The 18,514-nt window shown below is 36.8% G+C and overlaps 1 protein-coding gene across 2 annotated transcripts in view; it reads left to right on the top strand.

Moving 5' to 3' along the window:
- EXOC2 (exocyst complex component 2) overlaps positions 1–18,514 on the top strand; it is a 128,234-nt gene that overhangs the window by 20,273 nt on the left and 89,447 nt on the right. Inside the window, exons 4-6 of one of the 2 annotated variants that reach the window (XM_069008219.1) lie at positions 286–412; positions 10,988–11,101; positions 15,545–15,669. In XM_069008219.1, coding sequence (XP_068864320.1) covers positions 286–412; positions 10,988–11,101; positions 15,545–15,669 — 366 coding nt within the window. Of the gene's footprint in view, positions 1–285; positions 413–10,172; positions 10,264–10,987; positions 11,102–15,544; positions 15,670–18,514 lie in introns of those variants that run through there. The other variant, XM_069008221.1, reaches the window with a different exon arrangement.

The raw sequence follows: 18,514 nt of genomic DNA, 5'->3' as shown, positions 1-18,514 counted from the left end.
GAAAATACTAATACTTTGTGGTCAGGCAAGCACTCCTAATGTACGTGAAACTGCACTCTGCAAGAGGGTAATGTTTGATGCCCAGCCATGAATACCTTTTCAGCAGCTATAATAAAATAATTTAGCATAATTGCATCCAGGTTGTTTTGCCATTTATCTTTCAATATATTACCTAGGCATGCATTTTATATTTATCAGGATTTTTCAAATTAATTCAGTATGTTAGAAGTTGATGGTGCTGGACTGCCCTTGTTGTTTTAAGGATCTGTGCTTTGTTTTCTCTAGGTATCTTGGATCAGTCTGCTGTCTGGGTGGATGAAATGAACTATTATGACATGCGCACTGACAGGAACAAAGGGATTCCCCCCTTGTCCCTACGTCCAGCTAATCCGCTTGGTATTGAGATAGACAAGTGAGTACCAAATGCCTTTAATCCACTTTTTTAGTGGTTTTCTCTATATGTGTCTTTGTGAATTCCAGGAAAGTTTAATGGTTTTCAGGGCAGGGAAGGATGTAAAAACTCATACATCTAGTAGCTGCTAGTATTCTACTTGGTACTCGGAGTTGTTAGTGTACATTGTATCCTGCTCCATAATCCTCTATTTTGGATCATCAATTAGAACTGTAGATAATCTAAAAGCCTGATATATTGAACCCCAGTGATGTTTAGATTTTGAGGATTGCTAAATAACCTAAGGCTTCAGATTTATATATTGTAGTTATGGAATACCTACTGTTGCATTTGAGTTTCATGGGGCTTTTAAGGATGTTAGATTGCTATCTGTTGCTAAAATTGCACTGTAAAATGTGATTTATTATGCCACATCAGCTAGTTTACTTTATTGAAATACTAATACTGTTTTCCAGCCCACAGTCGTCTTTACTTTAGTTCTTAAGTATGGTGGAATTTATGACTTTTTTTCCCTGAAATAGAAACTTTATAGTGAATGATAAATGAAATTAGGGATCTTTAAATGGGACACTCTTTAAACCTGCCCAGCTCTTAGAAATAGTATTAGGAGTACATCTCTCAGCTCTCCAAAACAAAAGGTGATTTAAAATTAAACTATTACTAAGGTGTCATCTGTTTGTGAGGGGCAGTGCATTGGAAAAAATCTGCAATGTCCATTGTTAAGTTACTCTGATGAGAAAGCTGCACTTTCTCAAAATCTGTATGGAATTTGAAGTGGATCCACATCACCTTCTAGCCCCTGGCATTACTTTCCTAGCTTGAATAGATATTTTTCTTTCTTTTCAAAGTCCTAAGCCTTTTTTTTGCAATAAGATGGAGATTTTATCTCTTTTTTTCTTTAGCCTTTGGTGTAACTTCTGGCAGATAATTCTTCCATGTTCTTCAGTTTTCCAATCCATGAAAAATGCGGACCTTCATACTATGGACAATATTCTAGTGTGTTACTAGAAGACTTTCTGTCACTCTTCCACTCTCCTTCCCCTGTTTGTGAATTAAAAACCTAATAATCCTTTTTACCACTGTGCTGCACAGGCAGCTAGCATTGAGTACTTTGTTAGCTGATTTTCTTTGAGTCACTACTTTGGCTGCTGGCATGGTTGGTCATTATTCTGTAGGCATGGCCAGGATTCCTTTATTCTAACCGTATCATTTTGCATTTGCCTGTATTTCTCTGTTTGTTCCTTCCTTGACAAGTCTGTCTTCTCATTCTAGATGACAGTCTTTGTTTCCTACCAATTATTTATAAAAAATTACTAGTGATAAAGCTGTTATTGGTGATGATACAAATACTGATGAAAGAGTAATTTGGGCTCTGGTAAAACTTTACCTACAAATGTTTTCGTATTTCCTTCTCTGTAGATTTGTTCTGGGCTCTGATTTTTTTTGGAACTTGTTCTTTAATCCATTTGATGTATTCTATTGCATAAAGCTAAGTTTTAATCAATCTTATTGTAGCAAGTCTGCTTTGAAATTATATGTTAATGGTGATATGTTAATTTTGTCTTGTTACTTTTTTCAGTGAAACACTTAATCTCAAAACTTATATATGTTCTCAAACATTGTAAGAAGCATTTGTGACTGGCTGACATTAAAACTAATTTTCTCTGCTTTAATTCTGTATTTCTTGACCCCTGCAACAACTTTTGCAATATTTTATCTGGGATTTAAGTCAAGATAATTTGTTCTGTTGTATAGTCCTCACTCCACAGTCTTCTCACCATATGTCTTTCTATAAATACAGAGGTTATGACACAGTTACTTTTTAATTTGTTCTGATTTTAACAAAACTTCTAATGCAGTATTTGACTTCATAGCCAAAATTAGTATTTCTTATAGTTAAGACATTGTCAATATGATAGATTAAGAATTATCGTATAGAAACTTAAGCAGAATTAGTTTAGGATTTGCTTAATTTAGAGTTATCTATTTGGATGTTTGTTAATAGAAAACCAACCATGTTATATTTTAAATGTTTCTTCTGAAAGCATTAGAAAATGTATTACGAAACATCTGGTTTTGTGTGAAAAGAAATAATCAGAAACACGTAAATACAGCTAGGAAATAACCTTTTGGAGAAGGAGGGAATTAGGAAATCTTTGGGCAAGCATATCAAGCCTAGTTCATTGTTCTTGAACTCCCAGGTTCATTGCAGGTGAAGCAGGAAGATTATGGCAAGCACCAGTATGAGAGATGGAACACTGATCAGTATAACAAGTAGTTGTGTGGAGGAATGGAGGAGTTAAATTGTGGAGAGGGGAAAGAGAGGAAAAGCCTGGTCTGCCCTCGTGCTATGATTGACAGCACAGTGTTAATAGTTCTGACTATAGATGAACATTCTGGGTTTAATTAAAGAGTGCCTTCTCAATGGAAAATCTTTCATCATTTTCTTGGTAAATTGGAGCAATGTGATGTTTACTTCTATAAAATACTCTGTAATACCATATAGTTTAACTAAATTCACGTTTGCAAATACTTTATCTATGTGATGGGTGTGTATTGAGAAGTTGTACAAAGTAGTGAAAGAAGGCAATTGTGATCTAAGAGAGTGAATAAGCAAAAAAGTAGCAATAACCATTACTAGATATGGGAATAATTTGTCACTAGAAATGATAAAAATTGTTAGGATGCTTTAAAATGAAAGACACCCTAATATGATCCTAATAATACTGTTGTGTTTGCAGATGGGACCCTGCAACGTTACGGATCTCTCTTTTTTTCATACCTTTGGCTTAGTTGAACTTTTTCTTTAAACATGTACAAATTGGGATGTATTTTAATTTTGAAGCTGAAACATTTGGCACTGGTCTGACTTGGTGGGATTTACAGTCCTTGCACTTGCAGCATGATGGCTGACACAGAAGAGAAAGGAGCACCTTGTACTATGCAAATAGTGGTAAACAAACAAAACATTAATCAAGAAGCTCAGGGAGAAAAGCAGTGAAAAATAGATGTGATAAAATGGAATATGAATGAACTATATAGGAGCACACTGAAGAGAAGGCAGAGGAAGGTGGTTAGACTACAGACTGAAAGAGAAAGAAGCCCTCCCTGTAAAAAGTGGTTATCAGGTATTAGCAAATGATACAGAAAAGACAAGCTGCAGCATGGGAATGAGTTCATTGTTTTTTGGAGGGGTTTTGTTGTTTTGGGTTTTTTTTAAATATTGATTATGCTTGGTTTTAAAAGTTCCTTTTGTGGATTTTTAAACCTTTTTTTATGGTACTTTGTCCAATTAAAATATGTTTAAAAATTAATTGTAGTTTGCGAACCATTCAGGTAGATGCTTTCAAGCTGCTGCAAATGAGACCTGGAAATAATAGAAAAAAGACCTTGTAAGTAATGAGCAGAAGAGCTTCAGTACAGCATTTTGTTAAATTATTAGTCATGCACAGGGACAAAAAAAAGTTATTCAGCTCAGTAGATTGAAGATTGGAGTTTAATTGGGAATGACTGAGATTTAAGTGAAAAAAGGTTTGAACTGTGAATTAAGGGAAATATGTAATAGTGGGTCTGACATTCTGTTAATAATTAGAATACTGCCTATAGATATATTGTAGGAGTAACATATATATACTCAAAATATGCACTGGAATTGTCTTTTCATATTCATCTTCAAATGTTGCAAGGATGCAAAAAAAGCAACTATGTATATGCAGTCATCCTCCTGGCTGTTCTTTTACATAATCAAGATATTTTAAATCTTACATGTGTAGTCAAGATATTTTAAGTGTTACATGTATACATAATGTTCAGACCATCTTCTTTCAGCCTGCAAATTTAGCAAGTAGTAAGTATATTGCTGGCTGATAAGTTCTTGATATTTTCTAATAATTAATTACAGTTCTTGGGTCATATAACTAAGAATCTCACTTGCTAATAAAAAAAGTAATTTATATTATAATGAAATTTGAACGTGTTAGTTCTTGTGTTTCAGTGGTTGTGACCCTTGAAGTGACAAATGTATTTGTAGAAGGGTGTTTGCACATGTTTGTTCTCTTGCCTTCCTAGCAGTTGTTCATTCATCTTCTGAAGCACAGAGCTGATCCAATCAGATAAGGGTCTTTTGGCGTTGCTGTAACTTAGTGCCTATTGTGTGTATGCCGTGAGGTGTTCAGTTCCCACCAGAAAATAGTTATTTAAAATCTTTGAGTTCTAGTTTTTAATTTTTAATATGGGGTAAAGACTGATACAAAGCTTTAGTGTCCTATCATTATCTGTATGCTGACTTTCAGTGCAAAGTAGCTCTATGCCACCTTCCTTCCCAGGGAGTATTCCTGGCTGTGGTGTTATGCAGATGTAGCCAGGAACACTTACAGAAACATTGAATCATAAAATAGAATCATGGAATTGTTACAGTGGAAGATTTTCAAAGTCATCAAGTCCAACCTTTGAGCAATCCTCACCTTGTCAACTGAACCACATCCTCAAGTGCCATTCAGCCATTTCTTGAACACTTCCAGGGACAGTGACTCCACCACCTTGATTTTAATGCCTGACGGCCCTTTCAGGGAAGAAATTCTTCCTGATGTCCAACCCGAACCTCATGTGGCAGAGCTTGAGGCTGTGTCCTCTTGTTCTGTCGCTGGTTGCTTGGGAGAAGAGGCCGTCCCCTACCTGGCTACAACCTCCTTCCAGGCAGCTGTAGAGAGCAGTAAGGTCACCCCTGAACCTCCTTTACTCCAGGCTAAACAGCCCCAGCTTCCTCAGCCACTCCTCACAAAGCTGTCTCTCTAGACTCTTCACCAGCTCCGCTGCCATTCTTTGGACTCGTATCACCACCTCAGTCTTCTTCCTGAATTGAGGGGCCCAGAACTGGACACAGCACTAGAGGTGTGGCCTCAGCAGTGCTGAGTACAGGGGGACAGTCAGTGCCCTGCTCCTACTGGCCACACTATTCCTGATATGGGCCAGGATGCCACTGGCCTTCTTGCCCACATGGGCATGCACTGGCTCATGTTCAGCCACTGTCAGCCAGCACGCCCAGGTCCTTTTCTGCCTGGCTGGTGTCCAGCCATTCTGTCCCCAGCCTGTAGCGCTGCCTGGGGTTGTTGTGACATAAGCAGGATTCAGCTTTGTTGAACCTCATACAACTGGCTTCAGCCCATCAATCCAGCATGTCCAGATCCCTCTGCAGAGCCTCCCCACCCTCCGGCAGATCAATACTCCTACCCAGCTTCGTGTCATCTGCACACTTACTTAGAGTACATTCGATTGATAAAGATACTGAACAGGACTGGTCCCAGTACTGACCCTTGGGGAATCCCAGCAGTGACCATCCAACAGCTGGAGGTAACTCCATTCACTACCACTCTCTAGGCATGGCCATGCAGTTTTTAATCCAGCAAAGAATGCACCTGTCCAAGCATTTGGCTGCCAGCTTTTCCAGGATAAGTCTTAAATAGGTTGCAGGAAGAAAAAGAGTGTGCAGAGTAGTTGTCTCAGTCAGAGAAATGTGGAACTTGGTGTGAAAATTCTGACCTTAGCAGCCATGTGGCAGTACTTGGGTTGGTTTTAGCAGTTAGGAGTTGTTACCAAAGCAGGTTGGTAACACAAGATCATTCTAGGAGAGATTGTGTCTTGTAGACACTGGCTGAAATACGTTGATGGAAAATTTAGATCTACGTGAGATTTGTGAATGAATTGCTTGTTCTGATGTATCACATACTTCCCCCCCCGCATGACAAGTGCTTGTTTAACCAGGGGTTCCCTGACTCCTCTTACTACTCTATCAGACTTAAGAAAATTCATCCTCTGCCGAACAGTAACATCAGTCAGACCTAGTGGTGGTTAGAAAATTTTTGAATAGTGTTTGTTGTTTTGCATGTAGCAGAGGTCGCTCTGGTGGATCCATCTCGTACATGAAAGCAAAGGCTGACATGCTAAGTACATTCCACATACTTCTGTATCCACCCACTCAATACAGATGCTTCCCTCTTCCCACGCCAGCTTCCAAAACAGTTCATCTGGGAGAAGGAAGCAGATGATCTTACGCTGCCACCTAATGGTAAACGTCAGCTTGCTACCATGAGATAAGAAAACACTTTCTGGAGGCCAAGATGTTTCTTTTTAAATGGCTTGTATGGAAATGCAGTAAATTTCATCATTGAATGGGATGGGCATGTGGAAACTTGATCACAGAGATGCATGCAAAAAAATTCTGAAAGCTGCAGAAGAGAGTTGCAGTATAGTCCTAGCTTTATGACATTAAAAAATAAAGTAGCACTTACTGCTTGTTAGGCTGATGCATCAGCTGCAGCTGCCAGTCTATAATCTCTTAGTGGATTTCTCTTACCACATTCTTCCAGCTCTAAAATACAGTTGCCACTTTGTTTTCATATTTCTAATTAACCCAGTGCTACCAGGGAGGAATTGCCAGAGTGCACCCTTGTCCTGTTGCTGTTGGAGAGACCTTTGTTAACACCTTCTGATTTGTCGTGTTTAGTCTACACCAGTGTCCCTTATGCTGGTCTTTTTGCATGCATTATTAACACAGTACAGCTGGTACAAAGCCAGCTTCAAGGAGTCTGAATGGTACCAGACAGAGGGGGGAGTGTACAGCAGCTCTAGCTGGAGCTTGTTTATGCTGGTTGCTATTCAGAATCTGTGTTTATTTAAAGTTGCTCCTTTTGCCCTGTAAATTTCTGTGGAACTGAGCTTCAAGTTACCTTGTGGTGGCTGTATCCTGCTTTGGGACCCACCTTTAAACTGCAAATATTGTCATATATGCTGAAATTATTACTGTGAGATTCTGAAGTTCTGGAAGCAAAACAATTTTTACAAAAAAATTACAACTTGCTAAGCTGCATTTCTTGTCAGGCTTGGTTAATTAGTATCTGTTGCATCCTGTTGCTCTCACTTGGTTGTGGCTGCTTGGAGGCTGTGATTTCCCCATGAAGATTTTCAACAAACGTCTGGAGAGTATAAATGCTTTGTATAGGCACAAGTTCTGTAGAAGAATTTGTAAGGGTCCACGTATCCTGTGCTGTCAAATTAGGTTTATTGCTATTAGGCTATACAGAACCTAGAGCCTGGGGTAGGTAGCAAGGAGGGACTTCTATTGACGGGCACTTGTGGCACAAGTGAATTGATTGTACTCCACATGTTTTGAATCCGAAGTCAATGTGCGTGGCCTTTACATGGAAGCAAGGACCACTACACCAAATGTTGTATGATTGTATTAGCTATACTCAAAATGTGTTTGAGGGAAGTGAAAGTGTAGAGTGGCTTGTAACCAAATGTATTTTTACTATACTTCTCATTAATATAACCACTATGTGAAATCTCAGTTTCTTTTGTATTTAAAATTGTTGCTGAAGGATGAAAAAGACTATTTTAAAATGTTAACTATAGATCTAGTATCATATCTAGTTCTGTTTTAGGTAAAATAGTGTGCCTATCAGAAAGTACTACTATACAAATCCAGTATGTGTACCTTTGCTAAAATTGTAAAGGTAGTGTAATACTTAGGGTTGTCAAGGGTGGTAAGCTTCACTGTTCTTTTTCTGAGGTTTTGTGGATTTAATTTGAGGTTCCCAGTTTCTTTTACAGTGATTACTTTTTAATAATGATTAAGTATTCTTCATGAAGTGATTATTGTATAATAAGAAAGTCAACAGAAAAATGATTTACAGTTTAATTGCATGTCATCATGATCTAAGCTTTTGCTACTAGTTCATCTTCACCCCGTAATGTTGAAAAGAATAAACCAGAAATACTTTCTCAAGTCACATATGGGCTTGTTTATAAGTAAACGGTAAGCAAGTTTTCATGAGAGCAACTTCCAAAAACTGACTTATTTAATTTACTAATGGAAGTTAATGAAACAAACTTGTGTGTATGTGGAGTCAGTCTCTTTTTAGATGCATCTGGCCAGACATTCTAGAAATACAGTTGCTTTCAGTTTGAGCATTTTAGTGAGAACTTTGTTTTGAAGACAGCTGTAGCAAGTCTCTATGTAGCAAGCTGTAGCGTATCTGTTAGTGGAAAAACTACTGGTAAAATGTATGATAAAAATAAGGATACAAAACCATAGAGTGTAACATATTGTTAACATACCTCACACGTTCACATTCATGTTTCTAGTCTGTTGTGACTATGTCTAAAATATGTCTGCACAGATAAAAGCATTGTTAATTTATGGTTCTACACAAATACATCTGTTGGAAAAAAGCTCCTAATAACTTTTCAAGGCAGTCAAACATCAAACTGAAAAAAAATTCCTTCATTTCTGTCCTGCTGTCTGTGGACAAGATTCATTTGCAGTAATTGGTTACATGTCTATCTTGGTCTTTCTCTATATACACATTACAAAATAGTTTCGTTTTTTCTCCCGTAGGAATTGTATAGCTCATGCACAAGCTTAAACTGTCATGCATATCTCTTATAAACCTGCAGTAATGAGTAGCATTTGGTAATGGTATATTTGAGTGTGTGTGCTTTTTGTGTTATATATGTTTCTTTTGGTTTTGGAGAACATACATGGAAATTCAGAAAATATGAGCGAAATTCTCCTTCTGTATTGATTGCATTCACTTAAATAGTGCTTGCACAGAATGTCTAAGTCTCTTTTGAAAACTCAAATTTGTTTTCTTAGTTTTATTTTGTAGCATTAAAAGTACAGTTGTCCACAAAGATGTCACCATGTGTGGATCTAATATAAATGCTTTTTTCTACAGTTGTACTGTGTATCACATGTGAAGTAATATCCTTCAAGTTCATTTGCCTACTGGGCACTAATTTGAGAGTAAAATAAGGTATCCTAAATTGTCTTTAAATGAAGAATAAATTGAAACTTTCTTCTTCTTACATCCATCAGTATTTTCTGTTTACTGTCATTCATGAAATTTAAGGTCATTGAAAAACCTGAATCTCACTACTTATGTCTTAAAGTTTTATTTTAACATGATCACTTTTTCATTGAACACAGACAAATGTTGGGACCCTCATTTTTGCTTGCTACATTTGTTTCTCACACTATTTTCCCTGTATCTCTACTTTTCATATCTGTCATCACTTTTCCTTGTGTCTCATTTGATTTTTTTCTGGTTTGTAGAAAGTATTGTTTCATGCCTCTGCTGTAATCAGGTGCTACTGATGAAAGACTTCTGTACCATGTCATTATGTACGTAGGTCCTTTGTACCTGCTTGTGCTAATGGCCATTTGGATATGAAAAGAAACTTCCAGGAAACAACTCCTCTCTATATAATTGTACTTTTTAATGTGCCCGCCTTTAGATTTGTTTCACTTAATCTGCTGTTTGCTTTTTGTAATAAAAACAGCTATCTTGGAACATGTTTAGATTACAGAAAAGAACTAAAACTAACAAATCACTGCTTTTGTGTCCATTTAAATGGCTTTTCATATGTGTTAAATGTAATTCTTATAACTGACTCTGGATTTCTACTCCCACCCAAGTTTGCTGTCAAATGCAAAGTATGGCAGATTTTCATTTGCATACAGTATACTTTGTATAGCAACACTCGCCTCGCTTGTGAGCATCAGAGAGGGACTTCGTTGTCTTTTGAGTTGGATGTTGTGATCCAAAAGCGACACAGTCAATTTTTGAAATAGATGAGAATATTTTAGTTGGAAGAGACAGAAGGCCATCTAGTCCCACTGACTGATCCATTTAAGGCTGACAAAAAGTGAATTTGTTTGCCACAATTAGTCTCTGAAGATGGGATGCAGCTGGTGGTGAAGATGAGCGGAGGGAGTGCACCTGGTGGTGTACTGAGTGCATGGTGGGATGAATTTGGCCAAGTGTTGTGTATGTCTGGACTGAGGGATGAAGGTTGTCATGTTTTAATCAAAAAGTGCTTTAAATATTTTTATTACACAGACTTAAAGTAAATGGAATACATTTTCTAGATGAGTATCTTAGAAACTACTTGTAGTTTTAAAAATGCTTTTCTAGAGAGTCTGTTTTCACAAGGAATTGGCTTGCATGCTTTCTTTATGCATTTGTAAGACTTAATAAAAACTAACAAAACCTGCTGGCTGTCACTTGAGATAAGCCTGTTTTTCCTTTGTTTGGTGTATGGTGAACAGTGTATTCTGTTTTGCAATAGAATTATTTTAACTCAGTATTTCTTTCAGTGTTTGTATATAATGGAAGTGTATTCTGTGTATCTCCCTTTAATGTTTCTGTGTGACTTCTGCTCAGGAGCTAATAGACAAAAATTGTGTGAGATCACTTACAAGCTGTCAAACTTTTGATGTCCTGCCATTTTAAAGTTAAATCAAAATATTTTGTACAGATAACATTTCTGTCTTATGTGTAGTGGTGAAATCAAAATGGTAAAATTAGTTTTACTTAGATTAGATTTCAGTCTTTCCCAGTCCTGTTACATGTGTCTGTAATAGCAGCTTTAATTTCAAGGTGAAATACAAGTTAAATTTTCCATCTTAGAGGGAAATGATTTGGGCTTTGTTAGTTTGGGGTTTTTTGTGACTCTTTTAATTGTAAACTGTTCACAAGACTATGTTTCACTGAAGAAATGAATATTCATTTTCAGGGGCAGATTTCCTCAAAAAGATTTAGAGTCACTCTTTCCTGGGATGAGCGCTGATTTCACAAGTGAAAACTTTTCTGCTGCCTGGTACCTGATTGAGAATCATTCGACAACAAGGTTTGTTGCTATCGTATAAACAATTGTTTTAAATGCAAGTCACTGATGGTATTGCATTATGCAGAAGATGTGTCAATGGTGGTTTGGTTTACAGCACTAGAGCTGTAGTCACGATTGTCTCTGGTGTTTCTGCTTGGCTTGCAACTTTAATCAACCAGTTTGCTTAATGTGCTTCTGAGAAAGACCTTGCTTTTAACCAGACCTAATTTATGATGGGCGTTGGGAGGTTGTTTTTCCCTGTCTCCCCATGTCAGATGGAAGCTGTCTTCCTTCAAACTTTAGGAATCAAGAAGTTAGTATGGCCTTGAGCGGAAACTCCAGGTGTTAAGTCATGAACAGACACAGGTTATGGGCACTGAACAGGTGACTTAAACTGTTAGTGTCAATTAGGTTGTAGTTAACACTTGTGGAAAATACTGTAATAGCAGAAGTTGGACAAGCAAGTAGGATCTTTGAGGTAAATCCCTTAAAATCTTGACAATTAAGATCTTGATTTAGAAATATAGTTCATAGTATGTACTTACATGAACGCATTATATAAATGTATTTTTGCATGTATAACTGAGTTCCAAAACTTTTATCTGCTTGTGTTCAGATAATACTGGAAGCCATTTTTAATAGAGAAGATGAGCTTTTTTTGTTGTTTTCAGCTGGGTATTCCAATTAGTATTTTAAAGGGAAATACTACTTTACAAATTGATTTAATTTTGTTTTCTACTGGTGGAAAAAGGTATGGGTTGCTTCTTGGTTTTGGAGGTGGGAGGATATTTGGGTTTTGGAGCTCCAGAAATAATCATTACTCTGCTTGGGAAATACTTAAATTTCCTCTCAAAATGATGGTACTTTAAAGAGCCAGAACAACAGCAAGAGGACATTATTACCTAATACTTGTATAGTGACAGCATCTTTTGAAATCAAATACCTAAGAGGAGTTATTCCAAATTAATTCTGTCTGTCAGAATATGATAACTTTGGGGATCATGATTTATTTTTTTTTTTTAAATGAGGGGATAATTAAGTGGTAAAGAGCAAACAGCTTTTGATGTAGCTGTTTGTAAAAAATTTTCTTGATGTTTGGTTGCTGGACTGTTGCCACTTTGTTGCTCATTGATGTGGGCACCAGTGACACGCCAAGAAAGATGTAGAACAGATCACGAGTGATTGCAGGCAGATTGCAGACTGGGCACAACAGTGGAGAGTGTGGGAGCTTAGGTATTCCCTTTGATTTACGCATGAAGGGGAAGGCGTCAGGTGATAGGGACACATGGCTGTACTCCTGGTTTCAAAGGAAGCGATTTTTACTTCCATAGCCAGATCCATGACTAAAGGACAAAGACTACCAGTGAGAAATGGAATTCTTTTGAAAAAGTGGGGTGGGAGTGTGGGAGCATCTTTGTCAGCAGGTTTGCACTTTGGTGACAAAAACTTCAAATTTGGCATATCAAGGGATAGTGATAACAGCCTGCAGTTAAATGAAGGGACAGAGTGCTACCTGTGGGTTTAGTGATGGCATTAAGAGTGCTATAGGTAGTTACAAAACTAGCTGGAAGTGTCTAACCTCAAGTGCTTTTACACACTCTTGTGCTGCCTGAGAAAAAAGTAAGAGACAGGGCTCCATGTGGGATTAGACAAATATACTACTGGAATAAAGTGGGATAGCTCATGTACCTAGTATTTAGTGATGGATAGTAAGAGGCCACCTGAAAAAGGTACCCAGGAAAGAAGAGAGGGACTTGACCTTCATGTGAACAACAGCTGGAATAAATACATGGTCCCTGTTATGGAGCAGGATGGTTGAGCTCTTTCTCAGGAGTCTGGAACAGGTGACATCGCAGTGGAATGAGGAAGTGAACAAAGTCTTCCTTCAGCAACTTGGGGAAGTTTCCAGAGAGCAGACCTTGGTTCTTGTACAAGACTTTAATGCCCTTCATATTTACAGGAGGGGCAGCAATCCCAGGAGGCTTGTGAGGAGTTCTGGGAATGACTTCTAACATAGTGGCGGTGTGGGCTTTCAGGGGTGCTACATTCTAAATCTGATTTTTGCAGGCAAGGCAGGGGATGTGATAACCAGTGGCAGCCGTGGCTGTAGCAATTGTGAAGTAGTTGAATTCAAGACTCAGAGGGGTGTGGGGGAGGCAAGCAGGAGGAGTACACACCTGGGATTGGAAAGCAGTCATACAGAAGACAATCCAGTGTTTGTAACAGTTGGCTGTCTGGTGCAAATCTTTTTTTGGGGTGATCATCTTCAGCAGCAATGTGTTATGTTAGGTAAGATATGGAGATAATTCTTCTACTTGGCATTGGTAAAGCTGCAGTTGAAGTGCTCTGCCCAGCTATGGCCACTGCTAAAGGAAAGATGTGAGAGCTGAGCCACAAGCCCAGGAGTGTATAAATGTCGATGGCTACACAGCTTGAATGAGTTAAGTGCTTTTAGAAATGAGAAAACGTATTTAACACTTTGTCCACTATCAGCTTAAGTACTTAATCCTTCTTGCTGAAAAAAATTCCATCAATTTACGTCCTTGCATGTCAACAGTTTGAAGTAATGATCTCCTCCATCCAATGGAATAAAGAGTGTTAATTTGTACTTTTAAATGAAATCTGGAGGTTTTTGCATATTAGCTCCATTTATATTGGTTTATGAAATCCAAATCTTAGTGTTGAAGGTTCAAAAGCAGTGTAAAACTCAACAGGAATAAATGCTTAAAGGGCAGGGTGAATCCAGCTGTGTTTTGAATCTAATTACAAGTATCTCTTTAAGTAAAGAAGCAGCAAAACTGTTTTGATTGGTTTTTTTTTCTTTCCCATTTCAAAATGTGTAGTCTAAAAAATCTGGAATTGTATAATTATCTGTCCCATACAATTTGTTCTGTTTTTCCAGAAACACAGCAATGGTTTAGTTCTTGTCCCCTACATAACCTTAGCTATCAGAAATGGTAAATGTGTGGTGCACTGACATTTTGGTTAGCTTATGTCTGTTTTTTCCATGAAGGACATTCTTTTTAAGAAATCAGTATAACATCCTTTTTACTAATTCTTTTAATCCTGGCAGTATCCTGACAAATATAAATAAACTATTTTGACACACTGTTAGATCATCAGATAACATAAAACAGTGCTTAAAAGGAGAACTGTACAGATTTTTATTACTTTGAAAATGCTGCTGGTAAGTACTTCTCATATGCCCAAGTGGACCAGTCCAGGTGATGAGTAATGTGATTTCTGTCCAGCAGATGGAAACAGAAAATTAGGCAAAATGTTGTGTGATCATCAGTATGAAAAGAGAAGTGCTTCTAAGTACACCAGTGTTCTTTGTCTCCCAGCAGGTGGTGATAGCCTTCTCACTGCCAGGGCTAAACTTTGTTTTGTTCTCTTTATGTGCCTTTTTCTACCAGCTCTTTTTGAAATGGGCAGAATATTCATGGAATTGTCTTATGTCTTAATTTTCTACTTCATTGATCCCTCTCCTCACAGCGGATTAGTGCAGTTTGTTGTTTAATTCTTTTGTGTTGGGGAGATGGCTTTGGCATGCAGGTAGGAGGAAAGACATTAAGGTTGAAAATCATGTGCTGTATTTGTAGTTCTGAACTTGTTCATGGTGGTGTTTTTATAGTTTATTCAGTAATATAACTACTGAGATCGTATTGATCGTCATCAACAAAAAAAAATTATATACAATTAATGAAAATTTATTCACAACTTAAGACTTTTCAATTAATTGCAGGTGCTTGCAGAAAATACAGATGTGAAATCAAATGTAAACTGGCAAAAATTGAGAAATATTATGAATCTAAGATAAAAAGAAAGCTACCATACAAACAACAGTGATGAGTTGGCAATTAATATTGCTCTATGAAGTGTCTTGCACAAATATTTCAGTAGATTGCGTATAGAAACCGTACTTCCCTAAGCAGGAATCTGTTTAGCTTTTCATTATTTTGCACTAATATGGTATTCAATTTTGAACTGTATGTCCAAACCAACATAAAAATATTGAATGAATTCAAAAACAAAAGTGAGAAAGGGTTATGGGCGAAGCTGCAGAGCTAAATATCATTACTAAAGAAACTTCTAACACCTTGGTAGTTAATCTACCGTGTACTAAGTGTAGTGAATTATACTGTCACCTATTTAATATAGTACAGACAGTTAAGTAAAAGCAATATTGCATGTTCAGAAGAAACTTCTTGACTAGTTTGTATTATAAAGAAATGACTTCCATCACAAGTGATAGCAGCTCCATTTTAGGGTTGAAACTAAAAAACCGAGATCTTGGACTAAGAATGAGCTGTCATTATTGAAAAGCACACTCATTAGCAATTAACTGTCCCTTAGTAGTTGTTCTGAAAGTAATTTGCTTTCTTTTCCAAGTACTTTGTTCTGTTTATTCATTAGCTGACTTTATTGTTTGAACATCACTGAGGTTTTCTTGTTTGTTTTCAGTTTTGATCAGCTCAAAACGGCTGTTGTGAATTTGAAGAAACAAGCCAACAAGAAAAACGAAGGGAGTCTAGCTTATGTGAAAGGAGGTCTCAGCACGTTTTTTGAAGCGCAAGATGCTCTGTCAGGTAAAGATGCTTTGCACTTACTAAGTACAGTATAAAAGAAAAGACTTATATGCATGTATGGTTGAATTTAATACTAAAAATATTCTTTCTCTTCACAGTCTGTACTAAAATTGTATCATGAGCCCAAAATCTGTGTTATGCTGGTCACAAGCTAGAAGTGGCTAGCTGATTGTTGTGGTATATTTGCAAAAGACGCCACAAAATGTATCTCACAGGAACTGGAGGAATTAGATTAAATTGCTTAGACCACAAATGCAGGAAAGAGAAGTAGTGTTAAGCTGGAGCTAATGTTAAGATGACACAAACGGGAGCAACAGAAAAAACTTGATTTTATGATGCCTTATTATTCAATAGTCAGACAGTACTATTTAGATGAGTATTGAGTATACCTCTTACTTTGGGCAATCAGAGAGCCTTGCTGTTCTGCTTGCCTTTGGGAGAATGCAGCACACCAGTGAGATTATCATAGTTGCCATTTTTATGTATCTATTTATTGTATATAGACACACACAGACACAGTCTTAGAGCATGAAGTGTCTCTCAGGTCAAATCTCATTGTGGGCTGCTGTAGTCCTGTCTAGTGAGGCTCTGCTCTGGATAAGAAAGTAACAGTGCCCAGGAAACCATCCCCAATAGGTTTGTCATTTACCACGAGGCTGATTACCTATCCTGATCATCGACCCCTTTGGCCAAAATATAACTAGGTTCAATAACAAAAGTATTAAAGAATTTAGCAGAAAACCTGGAGAATGTGGTGAAGCTCATAAGAAAAGACATTAAGAAAAACTGTTATTTGGCATTCTTTAACCCTTTTTTGAGCTGAGTTTTTATTAAATGCTAGGAAAAATAATAGGCTATTTCTTTGTAATTCTTACACGTCTTGAAAATATGGAAATGCTATGTTTTCTTGAATAGTTCAGAATCCCAAATAATCTGAAACATAATCCCAAATAAATATTGAAATATGGCTTGTTTTTCACAATCAAATCTGCTTTACATATGGAATATTAAATACTTTAAAAGATTGAGAGTTCTGTTTTCAAGAAGTTACTGCTCTGGATACAAAGTAGTGCTAACAGTGTTACCTTGTAAGATTATTTTTTGGATCAGCAAATATTTAGTTGGATTTTAAGAAAGATAAGGCAAACCATAAATGTTGTGAGGTTTTAAAAAAGCTGAGCACAACTGAGTAATTTTCTCTTGTTCCACTTCTTAGTATAGGCTTTTTGCCTTTGGAGACTGATGTTCTGATAAATGAGGAGGTCAGCATGCAAGTAGAAATGTGAGAAATATTAATAAAGGAATGGTAGGGAAAGCAATCTCATTTATTTTATTAACTACTAAGGTCTTAGTTAAAAAAATATATATAGTAGCTGTAATATTGTTTTTCATATTTTACCTTTATCAGTGTTATTTTTACCTAAAATCAGGGTTTATCAGTGCAGTCCTTTCGATAAATTATGAACTTAGATTTGGGATGACTCAAGTGGTTCTTGATGTCACTTTTTGTCTGTAACCAAAATGGCTTGGTTTTGTCTTCCCCTCAGTGATCTCCCTTTAGTGCTCAAAAGGAAACACACTTTCATCTTATGTTCTTATACAGTGAGTTAAAGTGGTACAATGGAAGAATGGCCTTGATGCTGTTGTAAAAGAAAATTAGAGACTTAAAGCCTCAATATCTTATAAATTCAAAACTGTAACACTGAAGTTTAAGGGCATCATCAATATAATATTTAGTTTTTAAATTCCAAATCCAAATTCTTAATGAGGATGAAGTACAGGTCACAGCTGCCTTTCTGTAGCATTTTAATACACATTTCTCTGTTGAAATTTCATATTAAATGCATGTGCAAAAGAGTTTTTGCTTCTTTTCAGTCAATAAACCCACTCTTATTGCTTACGAATTTCAGTTTTGCATGCAGAAATACTTATTTGCCCATTCTTCCTCCTTAATGCAGGATATTTTTGTGAGAGTGTAGCTGGAAAAATTGCATAACTTTTTAAAGACTTGGACTTGTGATGGGTACAATCAACTGTTAAGTTGGACGTGGCTTACAGTAGTAAGAAGAAAAAAGGTCTTCTTTGGTGCCATCGTCTAGCACTCCTGCCCAGATGTCAGAGGTTTTTCCAGAACATTTGATTACTACAGTTTTCTCAAGTGAAAGATGCTGAGAATTAAGAGTAAGCATTATTAGCATTGTTCTAGAGAAAGAGCTCAGATACAGATTTTAAAAAACCAACAACAAACCACCAAACAAAAACCCCCAAGCAAACAAACCCCTCATTAATTCTGCAGCATGCAGTTATGAAATGCAAGCTTTTTAACAGAAGAACATTAAATTAAAAATATCATCTGACTAGACAGTGATTGTGCAAGATGATGTGGTGGCACTTTTCTGCCCTTACACATGCAAGGGTGAATTTTTATGTCTTATTTTCTCCTTTAAAAAAGTGCAACTAGAATTTGTATGCATTTCAACAAAGCTACATGAGGAATATTTTATATTTGAAAGCTGAGCAATTCAGCACAAACTCTTAGGGACATAGCCATTGCTCTGCAAACTTTTATTCTTTGATGCTGAGCATACAACTGTCACAGATGAAAAGTGACTCAAGGGAAAACCCTTACTGAATACATTTTGTCTGTCATCCAATATGATTTAAATTTTCTGAGTTAGTTTATTTTGGTTTATATTATTTTAAACTCTATTCCTTTGAGAAGATTTCTAAAATCTAATTTATTTCCTGAAGATAAGGTTTTTTTGAGGGCAAAAATTTAGACTCTCAATTTTCCCCTTCAGATATCTTAGAACACATTTTCTAACCCCAGTGGTTATGCTTCATA

The sequence above is a fragment of the Aphelocoma coerulescens genome, chromosome 2, assembly GCF_041296385.1.
Source record: "Aphelocoma coerulescens isolate FSJ_1873_10779 chromosome 2, UR_Acoe_1.0, whole genome shotgun sequence".
NCBI classification, from domain to species: Eukaryota; Metazoa; Chordata; class Aves; order Passeriformes; family Corvidae; genus Aphelocoma; species Aphelocoma coerulescens.
This window is presented reverse-complemented; position numbering and strand designations above follow the sequence as displayed.